The 13,564-nt window shown below is 35.8% G+C and overlaps 1 protein-coding gene across 1 annotated transcript in view; it reads left to right on the plus strand.

Moving 5' to 3' along the window:
• IL31RA (interleukin 31 receptor A) overlaps positions 1–12,964 on the plus strand; it is a 21,731-nt gene extending 8,767 nt beyond the window's left edge. The window contains exons 8-15 of the mRNA XM_010019950.1: positions 927–1,143; positions 2,604–2,786; positions 4,355–4,456; positions 5,854–6,000; positions 8,382–8,522; positions 9,853–9,946; positions 11,483–11,561; positions 12,368–12,964. Coding sequence (XP_010018252.1) covers positions 927–1,143; positions 2,604–2,786; positions 4,355–4,456; positions 5,854–6,000; positions 8,382–8,522; positions 9,853–9,946; positions 11,483–11,561; positions 12,368–12,964 — 1,560 coding nt within the window. The remainder of the gene's footprint in view (positions 1–926; positions 1,144–2,603; positions 2,787–4,354; positions 4,457–5,853; positions 6,001–8,381; positions 8,523–9,852; positions 9,947–11,482; positions 11,562–12,367) is intronic.
• Positions 12,965–13,564: the final 600 nt, after the last annotated feature.

A 13,564-nucleotide genomic window follows, 5' to 3' on the forward strand; every position in this document is an offset into this window, starting at 1 on the left:
CCCCCCCCCCCCTTCCCCTACCACTACAGTCCCTAACAAAGAGTCCCTCCCCAACATCCTTGTAGGCCCCCTTCAGACACTGGAAGGCTGCTATGAGGTCTCCACGCAGCCTTCTCTTCTCCAGGCTGAACAGCCCCAACTTTCTCAGCCTGTCTTCATTCGGGAGGTGCTCCAGTCCCCTGATCATCCTCTTGGCACTCCTCTGGACTTGCTCCAACAGCTCCATGTCCTTTTTATGTTGAGGACACCAGAACTGTGCACAATACTCCAAGTGAGGTCTCACGAGAGTGGAGTAGAGGGGCAGGATCACCTCCTTGGACCTGCTGGTCACACTGCTTTTCATGCAGCTCAGCATACAGTTGGTTTCTGGGCTGCAAGCGCACACTGCCTGCTCATGTTCAGTTTCTCATCAACCAACCCCCTCAAGTCCTTCATGTTGCATTGAAGTATTTTAGTGTTCTAGGACATATAACTGCCAGGGGGTTTTGCTGTCTACAGGAAAAAAACTCACTAAACTGAACTGAATCAGAATTGAAAAGACTTCTTTTTTTTTTTTCTCTTTACTGATAAATAGATTTTCGTAATCTGTGCAGAAAGGAAGGGTTTAGTTGAGTTCAGATCACTGCAAAATCTGATTGAAAGTCCTTGCAAGTGCTCTTAAATAATACAGTTTACCAAAACTGTGTTTAAGTTAACTTTAATCTAGTAGAGTGACCAGAGGCTCTTTGTGTTTCTTATCTCAGTATTTGACATCTGAACCTTTCCTTCAATGAAATTGTTGCAGGTCACTGTCCTGAAGATGGGGCTCAAGAAAGTACTTTGCTTTTATAAATATAGTATAATAATTTTGTAATTTGATTTTTAATACAGTTTTGATTATACAAATAATACTGTGAAATACTCACTACTGCATATTTTTGTAATAGCCATTAAACAGCTTTCCATCTTCTGGGAGAATTCTAGGCTACAAAATACAGTATTTTCTAGAAAACAATGCTGCAATTAAAATGACAAACATCTCTACTGACAAGAAGATGACTTTACTTTTAAATGAAGAGGCATATATTATATCTGTTATGGCCTATAACTCTGCTGGAAATTCTCCTGAAGCTATTTTGAGGATTCCATCCACTGACGAAAGATGTAAGATTTCTCAATCTTTTGATACATTTTTCTCATTAACAAAAAAAAAAAAAAAAAAAAAAAAAAAAAAAAAACACCTTTATAAAAGTTCTGTTATAGTGGAAGCAAAGTTGTGCTAAGGACTAAGCTGTGTAGCCCGGTACTTTTGAGTAGAAGCATATTGTCTGGTTGTCTTATTTTGCTATTGTATGTCATGCTTTTGTTATAGGTGATTATTGTTGGAGTTTCTGTTTTGCGATATAGTTGTTAAGATACCGGCACTTTCTGATATCCTATTAGAATTTCTATTTTATTACTTTATGGGAGCTTTTTTGTTTTTTGCCTTTTTGGTTTTTTTAGCCCTGGGTCTCCAAATAAACTTATAGAGTCCTACCTAGTTCTGTCTCATCCCTCTACTAGGTCATAAAATTGGTTACCACAGGGCGTTATTGCAGAGCATTTAACAACATCATTCAAAAATGTGTTTAATACATTTAATGTGTTTAATACAGTGGAAGTAGAGAAAGAAACACTCCATTAATTCTCATTTCCTGTGCATTCCGCAAGTATCCCATCCCACCTACTGCCAGGGTCTGGAAGCTGGTCTGCTCTAGCACAACAGTTGTGTTCTTTGGCTCTTACGTCTAATTCTGGTTATCTCTGTAAGCCTTGTATTGCAACATCCTTCTGCCTACCCACGATCCAAAAGAGAGGTTCTCCTACCCTTCTCACACATCAGTTGTTCATGAAATGAATGCAAGTGTTCCCCAGGAACTGCTCAGTCAAATTTCACTTCTAATCAGAAAACTGGATATGTAGATGTGAAGTCATCTTGTCATGGAGTTGGCTGGCTACATCTTTATACACTTACGTATTCCACAAGAAATGTTTTCCGGATTTCTCTGTGCTGTGACATGCCTTTTTTCCTCTAACATACATCTCTTTTCCTTCTGCTTCACCAAGTCTTCTTTGCCAGGTTGGGTTTTCACTCAGACTTTCATTACCCTGTTCTGCAGGTTGATGGTTCATTTTTGCTTCACTGTCATTCATGACCTTGCTGACTTAATTTACTGTTTTGCTATTGCCTTTGTAATCTCAATCAAAGCTTGCTTATCAGCACTACCTCTAAAATTGGTTTGTAAAACTTTACAATCTGTGAAATTCAGATCCTAGAAGAAAGACTGGTCTTTGATTCTGCATGTGTAAACCTCCTTCTGTATGTGTAAATCTCCTTGAGTATCATCTCTTCAATTTCCCCTTCCCCTTTTCATTGTAACAATTCTTACATGCTTTTTTTAAAGTATTTTGAGTACCTCACGTGAACACAGGTATAAAGTAACTTGAAAATATTTTTTTAAAAAACCCTTGACTAAGTCCCATACTCTTCTGAAGGAGTAATCTCAGATTGCTGTGAGTAATTTTCTTGCTGCAGTTTTTATGAAAATAAATAGAACTGATGACATTTTCTGTTAAACTTTTAGCTTCTCAGGTTATCGAAACAGTGAGGACCTTTACGACAAATGAAGAAGTGGTTGTGGAATGGGTAGCCTTCGAAACAGAAGTAACCAAATATGTAGTTGAGTGGTATGAGGAACTGGAAACAGATCCTTTTGGTAGATCATGGCAATATGTATCAAATTCTACAAACTGGAAAACTAACAAAAGTACGTTCAGTTATCAGTTGCAGTTGTTAATAATGTACTGATAGATATGTATTTATGTGTATTTATCTATGGGTAGACCAGAAAGAACAAGCAAGGATGAACTCATCTAACTTTCCAAAGACCATTTTAAAAAATAACAGTATCACTACACACTTTATTGAAATCTTTGCATATAATTTATGGCAATTTTAACTCTCTTAAATTTTCATGCAGTATGCAAGATGGTGTTTTCAAAGTTTTCAGAAAATAAGCACCCTGCATTTTCTAAAGTGAAAAGGAACACTTGGTTCATTAGTGATGAGTGTAATTAGCTTGCCCATGAAATTCGTCTTACAGGCTTAGACAACAGTGATTTAAATACTGTTTCTATGCTACAGTAAAACAAATCAGACAAAAATTCACTTGAAGTAGAATTCAAGAACAGTTAATTACACATTGAACAGAGATGGGCGAGTCGAGTCATATGCTGAAAATTGTGCAGTTCAGCAATTTACTCTGAGGAGTAAAGGCTGTTTATAGCTGCTCTCAATACATAAAACCTGCAACTTTCCTCCTCAGTGTTATTAGACCTTTGCTTACCCTAAGCACAAGTCACATTAGAAATTTCAAGACAAATTCACACTTACTCTTAATGAGGCCTATTTCTGGCATTCTTTTGTAGAATTTTTTAAACCATGATATGTGGACCATCATAGCTCCTGCTGGGCAGTAATAGGTGTCAGGAACTGAAAAAGCAGCAGAGAACTGATAAAATACAGGCATCTGTTGATAGCTATATTCTCACTGAACAAGCTGCAGAGCTTGAGGACAAACAGTTTAGGAAACCCTTTACACTAGATTTCATCCCATGGAGTATAAAGCTACAGCTGTATTCTGTCAGAGCTGATCAGAGTTTCTTGTAAGTAGGGTTTCACCCTGTTGGTTACTTGGCTGCTGGATCGTTCAGAGTTCAAAACTTCATTTCCAGAAGGTCAAACTGTGTCTTGAAACGTATAAAATTATACAGCAGACATTTATCTTGTACAATTGTACCTTTGAGTCAAGCTGCTTAGAGGCAGATCTGCAGCTGGCATAACTGGAACATCAGCGTAGAGTTAAGAGCTGGGGCTCCATTGTGCCTTTTAAGCTGTTTGATGCATGAGACAAAACTTGCTTGTGCAGAGCAGTTAACTTAAAGATATGTGAAATTAAAAATACTTCTGGAAGTATCATTTTGTACTTATTATTTGAAAATAAAAACCATCCAAAACCTTAGACTGTTATGAGATTAGTAAGTTGCTTCCTGTAGAGAAGCTGAATAACACTGAAGTATAATTACTCATTCAAATTTCTAATTGAAAAACGAGTCAGAAACCAAGTGCTGTTATGAATACTACTAAATGAAATTCATTGTGTTAAGGACAGTAATGAGCATTTGAGGCAATAAATATGTATCATGCTTGCTAAAATGTTGAAGGAAAATAGAAGTCTGTAACAGTGTATTTAGAACCGCGCTGTAATTTACTCCATTCATTGTGTTAATCTTACATAGAGAATTGTATTTCAACACTTCTTCTTTTCCTTTACAGAAAACTTTAAACCATTTGTATGCTACAACATCTCAGTGTATCCTCTCTATGGAAATAAAGTAGCAGCTCCATATTCCATACAAACTTACATTCAAGAGAAAAGTACGTATTTTAAACTAGTAACGTTGTGAAATGTGTGTTGTAGTCTGTCTCTCAGGGTGTATTGTCTTTGAGTAACTTGAAACTGGTATTACCGAAGGAGAGACACAGATACTGAAAACCCCCCAGGATTCAGGCTTCCTTATTTCTGTTCATAGATCAGCTACTGAATTGTTCAGTAAAACACATGTATATCTTGTGATACACACTGCCGCTTGAATCCACTAATTTCTTGTAAAGTTTGTGTACTGTATACAAAGCACTTGAAAAGAATATAGCCACAGACATTTTAAAGTGGCTATCTCTTAAATATGACAGTTTATTTAAGTATAAAATTAGACTTGATTTTAATGCTTGGCTCCATTTATCAGTTCTAACGTATGAGGAAGTTTTCTACTCATGTTAAAAATGATGTTTTGAAAAACTTTCTTTTTTAGAAAAAATTTATAATGTAACAAAACATTTACAGTCCTGCACATAAAACTTGACAAAAAGCCATGATATTTGCAGTTTGGGTAGAAACCGTGAATGATACTCTGTGTATGGGGAAGGTTTCTTTATTCATAAAATTTCATGTGAATTCGGTGATTCATACAGCCAACTGTAAGAATGTAGTTTTAAGATTTAAGGTGAAAATGTACATTTCTTTGTATATGCATATATAGGTCTATGTAAGTGCGCATGCACACATAATACAAAGCACCACTAAACAGCATTAATTACAAGGAGGAGGTGATAGAGTATTGTATGTTTGAGTAATACTTACTAGCACAATCAGAACTTTCTTTCAAGTGCTTTCCTGTTTCTAGAGAGGTGTGACAATACTAAAGGTTGTCAGAGAATGGGAAGGAACATATTTGTTTTAAAACTGAAGCACTGAGAGCTCTTGCTTTGAAGTGTTATGTACAGTAACTTCTGTCCTGGGTTCAGGACAAGCAATGCATGTGAAGTTGTACTGTGTAAGTAGACTTTGTCTAATGTAATGGGAAAAGACTGGGGGGTACTGAAGGCCCCAGCTGAATCTCAGCTCAGCCAGAAACATTCTGCATACATGGTGACCTTGCACCTGAGTTCCCCCTGAGTGCATAAGGATGTTTTACCTCGTGATCAATCGGTGATGTAAGGATAGAGCCTTTTAATGATCTCAAGGTATACAGATGCAGTAACACTGAGAACTATGTAAATGCTAGGATAGATGAAAGGAAGTATTATCAGGAAAAAATCACACATTAAAGGGGGTGAAAAAGTTAAGGGCTGTATCAGACCGTGAAGATGACACATTTACTTATACGTGTCTTGCTGCTAATTTTACTGGTATGTGTGAGGTAACACGGATGGGTAACACTGGTACTTAGACTATTCTACTACCTTTTTTTTAACTCTATAATGCTTCTGTGTAGAGCCATCAGAAGGACCTGTGGCTGACACAGGCATTCCAGGGAAAAATGAAGTTACAATAAAATGGAAGGAGATTTCAAAGGATAAAAGAAATGGGTTTATCAGTAACTATACAATATTTTATAAACCTGAAGGTGGAAAAGAATTGAGTAAGTATATGTTAAACAGCAATTCTTTCAACAGGGCTATGACAATCTGCTGTCTGAAGATAGCTATTTCCATAGTTATTAGCACACTTTCTTATTGTATGTTATAAATATGTCTGTAAATACTAGTATTAAAATGTGGCTTACATAAAGGCTTTTTTTTTTTTTTTTTAAGGTTTAGTTGTAATGAATATTCTAGTGCATAGTCCCAGCTTTAATACTGCCTACACATGTTGTGTTCTTGCTCAGTTTCTTTGTTCTGAATTTATTTTGCACAGCACTGCTTGCTCTCTATCTTTCTTACTGTTAGTGTTGTACTGTCCATGGTACTATGGCCATGACTGTTGGCCACATTGTCCTTTCTGCTGCTCAGATTCAAATCTGATAGATGTCCATGCGATAAATTAGTCAGTGTATGGCAACAGTATCATTCCTCCATTTCCAGAGCAGGATGGAAAATGAGAGGCTTTTTGCAGATTATCTGTTAATAGTTTAAAAAAAAAATAAATCAAATTTTCAGGAGTATGCCAAATTGGAGAGTATTATTTGTCAGATACTTGCTGTTTTTACCTTTTGCTTAAGTACTAGTCTCCCTCCATCTTCAGATCTCTCTTCCATCATGACACACCTCTGAAGCTAATGGAAAAACTAATGACAGAAGTAGAGGAGCAAAATGGAGCTAAAATACATTGGGGAGTTATAGATCCTGTGCAGATTCATGAATTTGAACCTCGTAAGGGTTCAGTGAATTTATAAGTTCCATGAATGTCCTTGGAAGGATGTCTTTCTCAAGCTCACAGTTTCTGGAAGAGTATGGTGGAAATTTTCTAGTAACAGTGTTTTTTACAGTCAGTTTTATAATAAAAGCAAAACAGCAAATGATAGTCAAGAAGCTAAAATATGCTGCCAAGAAATAGTTTCTTTGGACACAGTTTTTAGATTAATGTTTTCAAATGTGCTTGATTTTCTATGCTTGATATTGCTTTTCTACTCTGGAAGCTGATAGCATAACTTTTTGAGCATATTCTTAATCTCTGACCTCAGGCATAGTATCCATGCAAGGTGTCAGTATATTCCTATCTATTCAGAAATTCTCTAGCCTAAATCTCATCAGAATCTTTTATGACAGACGTTTGGTGGCCTAAATTTGTTCTTCCTGTATAGTTTATGAAGAATGCTGTTGGATCATTCAGTGCTTCAGAAATGGTTCATTTTCCTCCTCTGTCTTAGATGTCACTGTTAGCAGACACCTAACATATTTTTTTTTTTTTTTTAAAAAGATTTAAAACTTACAAGTGTTCTGATGTCTTCAGTTGCTTCTGGATTCCCAGTTTGGAGCCAGTGCAATTTACCAAATTCTTGGTAAATTTTAAATTAGGAAGAGGAAGCTCATTATTTGTCAGATTCAGTCCTCTACATGCAACTTTTCCTACCATTGTTGGCTTCTGAGTAATTTAATGTTTACTGCTCTGTTAAGGATCATCCTTAAGACATGCAGCCTCATGTTATGAAGCCATGTATATCTGTATTACTTCTGCTTAGTAAAGCAGACTGTGCCCATTTTAGGGGTACAGATTAGTTCCTTTAGGAATTTAGTTTTAAATAGCGACTCAAGGGGCTTAAATTTAAATGGTAAAACCTTACTGCACTGGTGTTTTTTGAGGTCTCTCTGATGTCTTTTTGGCATCTTTTTGATAGAATAGAACTTCAGTGACTTATATTTCATAAAAGGAACATGCGTTTAATACTGTTTGTACACATAGAATGTTATGATACATGCCCTGATTAAAAGAATTGAAAAGTGAAGCACATCATGCTAATTCCAGTAATGCGGAAGGTATTGAAAGTGTTGAGTTCTATTCAGAAAAGCTTTTGAAACTTGGAAAAAGATTCCTGTTGATTTTGGTTTTCCTCTGACATTTTTGGGGTGATAACCCAGTGCTGATAGATTGCATTCTTTTGGATGATCAGTGTCTGAATACATATCCTAGAAATGCAGTTAAATTTAATGAGCTGCAGAAACTATTTTAAGTTTTTAATTTCTGAGCTTAGGTTCCAGGAAATAAAGATCTCAAAGCACTGTTTTTAATGAGAAAATAAACTACAGGAAACCACACTTTGCCTATCTTTAATATCAGCAAAAAATGTGTATTTACTTTTAAAAATAAATACATATGGTTTATTATTTTTTCTCAAAACTTTTAGGTAGCTTTGATAAGCATTGTTTAGCAATTTTTGTCTCTCAAAGGACTGATAAGGTTGCTTTCTATTTCAAGTTGTCTTTAAAATACTCTCTATCATTGTAAAAGATGCTAAATAAGCGTATGGTTCCCTGCTACAATACTGTTTTTTGTGTTTTTTGACATAAATCTTCCCCTAAAAAGATGACACAGTGAACGCTGATGTTCTGCAATACAGACTGAAGTCCTTACAGCCTAATACACAATATACTGTCTATATCATGGCAAGCAATGAAGCTGGTGGAACCAGTGGGGAGCCAAAAACCTTCAAGACTTTGAAATTCAGTAAGTAATATTCCTGGTTAGTTACTACTATTTTAAAAACAGGTTTGGGAGTAGGAAATACAGAACATTTTTGTTTAGGCATTTGTTAATTTCTTTTTCTTTTTTATTTATTTTATTACTGTTTAGCAAAACAAGGAAGAATTACCAACAGTAGCTGAATTTAACTCAGTTTCACTGATATCTCACAGAATAAAACCTCAAGACTAGAAATCAAACCACAAAATCTTGTTTTCAGTAAAGCTGTGAAATACTATGGATGTTTGTGGGAGCTGTCATGCTGTCAGTTATGTGACGGCATGCCTAACAGTTTATTAAAAAGCAGACATTTCCATTTGAGATACTAGATTTAGAATAGCCGGGCATTGCTTTTCATTTCTTCTGCTATAGAAGCTTAAGTAGTAAGGCCACAGCTTGTGGCTATTGGGTGTGGGGAGATAATCTCTTAATTGTTCTAGCCAGATTTTACCATGGAGGTCAGTATGACTGCTGTGGGTTAGAAGTTCAGACAGTTCCTCGCTTCTCCTGGAAGAATTCTTTCAATACCTACATAAATTTTCATGGTGGTGGCCAAACTGAAACGTAAAAAAGAGCACGAACTACCTTTAAACTTGCTATGGGACTCAAAGCTGATTTATTTTTTGTCTGTAAAGTCATCTGCTAGTTTCCTGGTCAAATGCAAAGTAAGGTAGAGTATGCTGAGGTCTGGTCTTCATTGCTGCTGTCAGTATCTACCTCTAGTGGGTACTTGGAAGCCAGCTTAGAAATTTGTGCACTGTTTTTTGTGTATTTAAAACCTATCATCTACTGCATTGGATTTACTATTTATTTTGTCGTAATGGGTAGGAGTGGCACTATATGGCAGTTTAAGGTGATTCTAAAACAACAGGTACCCAGAGAGGTGTATGCTCTTCATTCTAGGTGACTTTCAAAGTTTTGCTTAGTATGACCCTAAGCAACCTGATTCTGATTTCAAAGTTGGATGAGGGGACCGACAGATATCCCCTCCAATCTGAATTATTGTGTGATTCTGTTAAATGAAGGGAATTTTAAAATTCAAGATATCTGTTCCTGAGATATCCTGGGAAGTCTCATTATGAGCTGCTTTTCTGGTTCAGTAGCTGTGACAGGTTGGATTAAAAATATCTTTTGACACATCGTGCACTGAGTACCGTACAGTATTCTGAATAACTTTGGCTAGTTTCGATGTGGCATTTTAGAACTGTGTAATTAGATGTCTTGGATGTTGAACACTAGCTGTCTTAAGGCAATACTTGAAGAAATTATAAACATCTGTGGTGTTGTTTTTTTTTTTTTTCCCTCTGCTTTATAGATAAGGAAGACGTTATTTTCATTGCTCTGCCTGTTGGACTAAGCATGTTGGTTCTGTTAGGCCTTTGGATAGCATGCATTTTGAAAAAACATGCGTGAGTACATTTTCTACCTTCTAAAACTGAATGCAGTCAGTTAATTTTAACTTGTAAAAGGGAAATTTTTATCTCTCTTATAAATGCTCTTGTTGGGTTCCAAACCAATGTCAAATTAAGAAAGCAAACAATTGGAGTAACAAATAAATAAGCATACAGGTTATCTTGTAACTGCAGTTAATGTGTTGTACTCCAAAAATAAATATCAATTTTAGAAAGTGCAGTAAATCAGAAAAAAAGAAGTAGGAGAAGCAGATTTATGTATCACCTGTATCAATTTGTGGAAAATGCTATATGCCATTTGCAGTTCCATTGTCAATCAGGTGAGGGGAGCATACTTTAAACCAGTTAGTGAAGAGTTAATAACACCAAAATAGGGTTTTCCAGGAGGTCATAATACTACATCTACTAGTACACCAGTAGAACACGTCACATAACCTCTGTTGCTTATCTTAGCTACATTAATATTACTTTTGTTAGTTTTGTTACTGAACTGTAAAGAAGTCATGAAGAAACTAGAAATTACATCACCTGAAATCAAACATTTGAATGCTTGATACACTGCTATGGATCCCTATCTATACATGATTCATAATCCTTTAATATACTATAACGGGTGTCCCATGCCAGATTTTAAATTGCTTCCTAAGAGCATGGGGTGCTATAACAGGATTTGTTAACATTGTAAGATGTGCTTTTCTTTAGCATGAAAAGTAACTGAGTTGTTTGGATGAAGCTTAATAAGAAGGTTAAAAATCTAAACTATTTTGGGGTGTTCTAAGATACTGGAACCATGGACTGTGGCCATGCAAAACATCAGGTAATAAGCATAGCTGAAATAGTAAGCATAACTTCCAGCTCTTTTACATATTCAACTGTGTTGTGTATTCTGAATTTTTACAGTAGTAAGAAACTATGTTTTGATTCTGGAGAATAATTTGAGATGTAGCTGAGTGTTTATATTCTTGTGTATGTGTATATTTACTGGTTCTCATTCACTTACACATACAGCCAGAGTCAACGAGTGATTAATTTCTTTCCTGTTTACTACTCCATCAAACAACTATAAGCTACAGTGTCAGTGTCATTTATCTGCTGTTAACATAAGAACTCAGAGTAGCTCTAATATGGTGTAATGCTGGGGACACTTTCCTAGAGCAAAGCTGACCTGAATTGCCTTTTCACTAAAGAACTATGCTGAAATGTAATCACAACAGGTTTTGTATACAGCCTTGTTTTGGCATGGTAATATTTGATCTACTATATAATAAAATAAAATTACCTTTGTGCATTAGTAGTTTTTGTGCCATGTCTCTGTGACCCAAAAGTTTTACTTGCTAATATCTTTTGTAATAGAAACTAATATGAGGGAAAACTCTTACAGTGAAAAAGAAAAGATTGTGTTAATATAGGGAAGACTTCCTTTGTGAAAGTTTGACATTTTAGTAGTGTCTGGGATTTCTGGAGATTTGTTAGTTTTATTTTTAATAATCAATTTCTTTCGTCATTTGATTAATCTTTGTTTCTCAATGATAGGTTTAAAAAGGCTTGCTGGCCTGATATACCCAATCCTGCAGAGAGCATTGCAGTGGAATGGCCTCTTGATGCATCTATGGTAATTATTGCAATTTCATGTATTAAAAAGGGTTCAAGTGGAGAGAAGTCCTTCTTTGACTTTTTATGACTAAAAAAAATCCTGTTGAGTTTCATTCTTCTAAGTATGAAATGCTCTTAACTGAATTTCAAATAGAACAGATGCCTCTTTATAAAGTAAATTCACATAATTCTTACATGACAATGAGAAATAATATTTTGAAGTTATGAAGTGATCAGTGGACATGATTTAATAAATAAGTCAATTAAATTTGCTCAGGTTATTGAGTCTACCTAGTCAGATTCCCACACCAGGGTACCTCCTCCCTTTTCCACAAAAAATACAGGGTAATATGATAAGATTTGGTATATTACAGTACAAACATTTCTGTCTTATTTATTGTTGGATATTTATTCCTAAATTAAGTTTTGATGTTTATTTGAATGAAGTTGATGAGGTCTACATAGAAAGTGTAATCTATGGAGAATGGGCTTTAAACTTCTGTTTTAAAAATAGATGGTTAGACTGGAAAAGACAGAAACAGCCCAAGCCTACTTCTGAGCCTTCATTTGAAACTCCTTATTTTATTGAGCACAGAAAACGTAATATGAAAGTGTTTAGTGAATGGACAGGATAACATTGTCATTTTTAGGACTTATTCACAAATAACTACATCCCAGCTGAAATGCACATGAACTCTTTTATTAATGCACTTTCAAAATTGAGTCAAGCAGAGCTCAAATGGCAATATTTTATGTACTAAAAAACCAAACTAATACATGATCTGCCCTTATATAACTTTCCAATTTATCTCTTTGTCCTGACAGAATAATTCATTTTTGAAGGGAGTAACAACTGAGGCTAAAACCATAGACTTTGAAGACGTAAGTGTTTTGGAACATTGTTTTCCTGAAGACAGTCAGGAAGGATCGCTACTAATGAACTGTGAAAACCGTGTTTCTACATGTACTGATACTAATACAAAAGGCATGATTAATAGAGATAAAAAGATACTGTATAATAAAGAAAATGAAGTTGCTAAATGTTTTTCACCATCCATGCCTTATATAATTACTGATGAAGATACCAGAAGTCAAATGCATTCAGCCTTAATACCAGTGAAGGAAATCCAATGCATAGAAATGATGGAAGATGGTGTATGTGGATCTCAACACGCTTCAATTAAAAATGGGGAAAATGATCATGAAGTTTTAAAGCTGGAAGATCTCAGTGTAAAAGCGCTGTTCAATCCATACCTTAAAAATTCTGTTAAAACAAGAGAATTTATTATTTCAGACAACTTGCCAGAACACAGTAAGAGTGAACCCAAAAGCCAGTCCACTGTCTTACCTCCTTTTCACCAAAATGTTGCAGGACAGTCCTATGTAACACTGGACATGTTTGGGCTGGCCACAGCTCATTAGCATGAGGAAACTTTCCTTTGTAAATTCCTCTTGTGAGATGCATTTGGCACTGCTGCTCGTGTGTGTTTGTATATGCTAACCTGGCTGGCCTCAGTTAATTTGGATGAAAACAACCCCTTCCCTTGGACAGCTGTGGAGTAATTTTTGCCTTGTGTTTATACCCATGAAGCTTCACTTTTTGGTGTGGGGAGGGTTTGGTTTGGTTGGTTGGTTGTTTTCTACCAGATAACTGTGCCAGTTGAGAGGCAAAGGAAGTACCTTTTCTTATTTCTTCTTAGTTCTCCCATATGACTTTGCTAAAACAAACTCATCTTTACTGTGGGAGCATCTGGCAGTTGCAAGCAGCTCACTGGTTTCCAGTTCCCATGGCTGAGCTCTGCTGGGGAGATGTGGACTGACTTGAACAAGTAACTTACTTAAGTTACACAGAGTAGAACTACTTTCCTGTTCTTATTTCCCTCAATTATTCTATATTTTGTTGCATGGTAGATTTTAGTAATTGCCTTTATGCATCGTGATACGTGAATTGGTGGTTTGGCTCATACCTTCTCTCTCTTTAATGACAGGATATTTGTTATGTATACGCTGTTGATGTATCTG

This window comes from Nestor notabilis, unplaced genomic scaffold, assembly GCF_000696875.1.
Source record: "Nestor notabilis isolate BGI_N333 unplaced genomic scaffold, ASM69687v1 scaffold9578, whole genome shotgun sequence".
In the NCBI taxonomy this organism is placed as follows: domain Eukaryota; kingdom Metazoa; phylum Chordata; class Aves; order Psittaciformes; family Psittacidae; genus Nestor; species Nestor notabilis.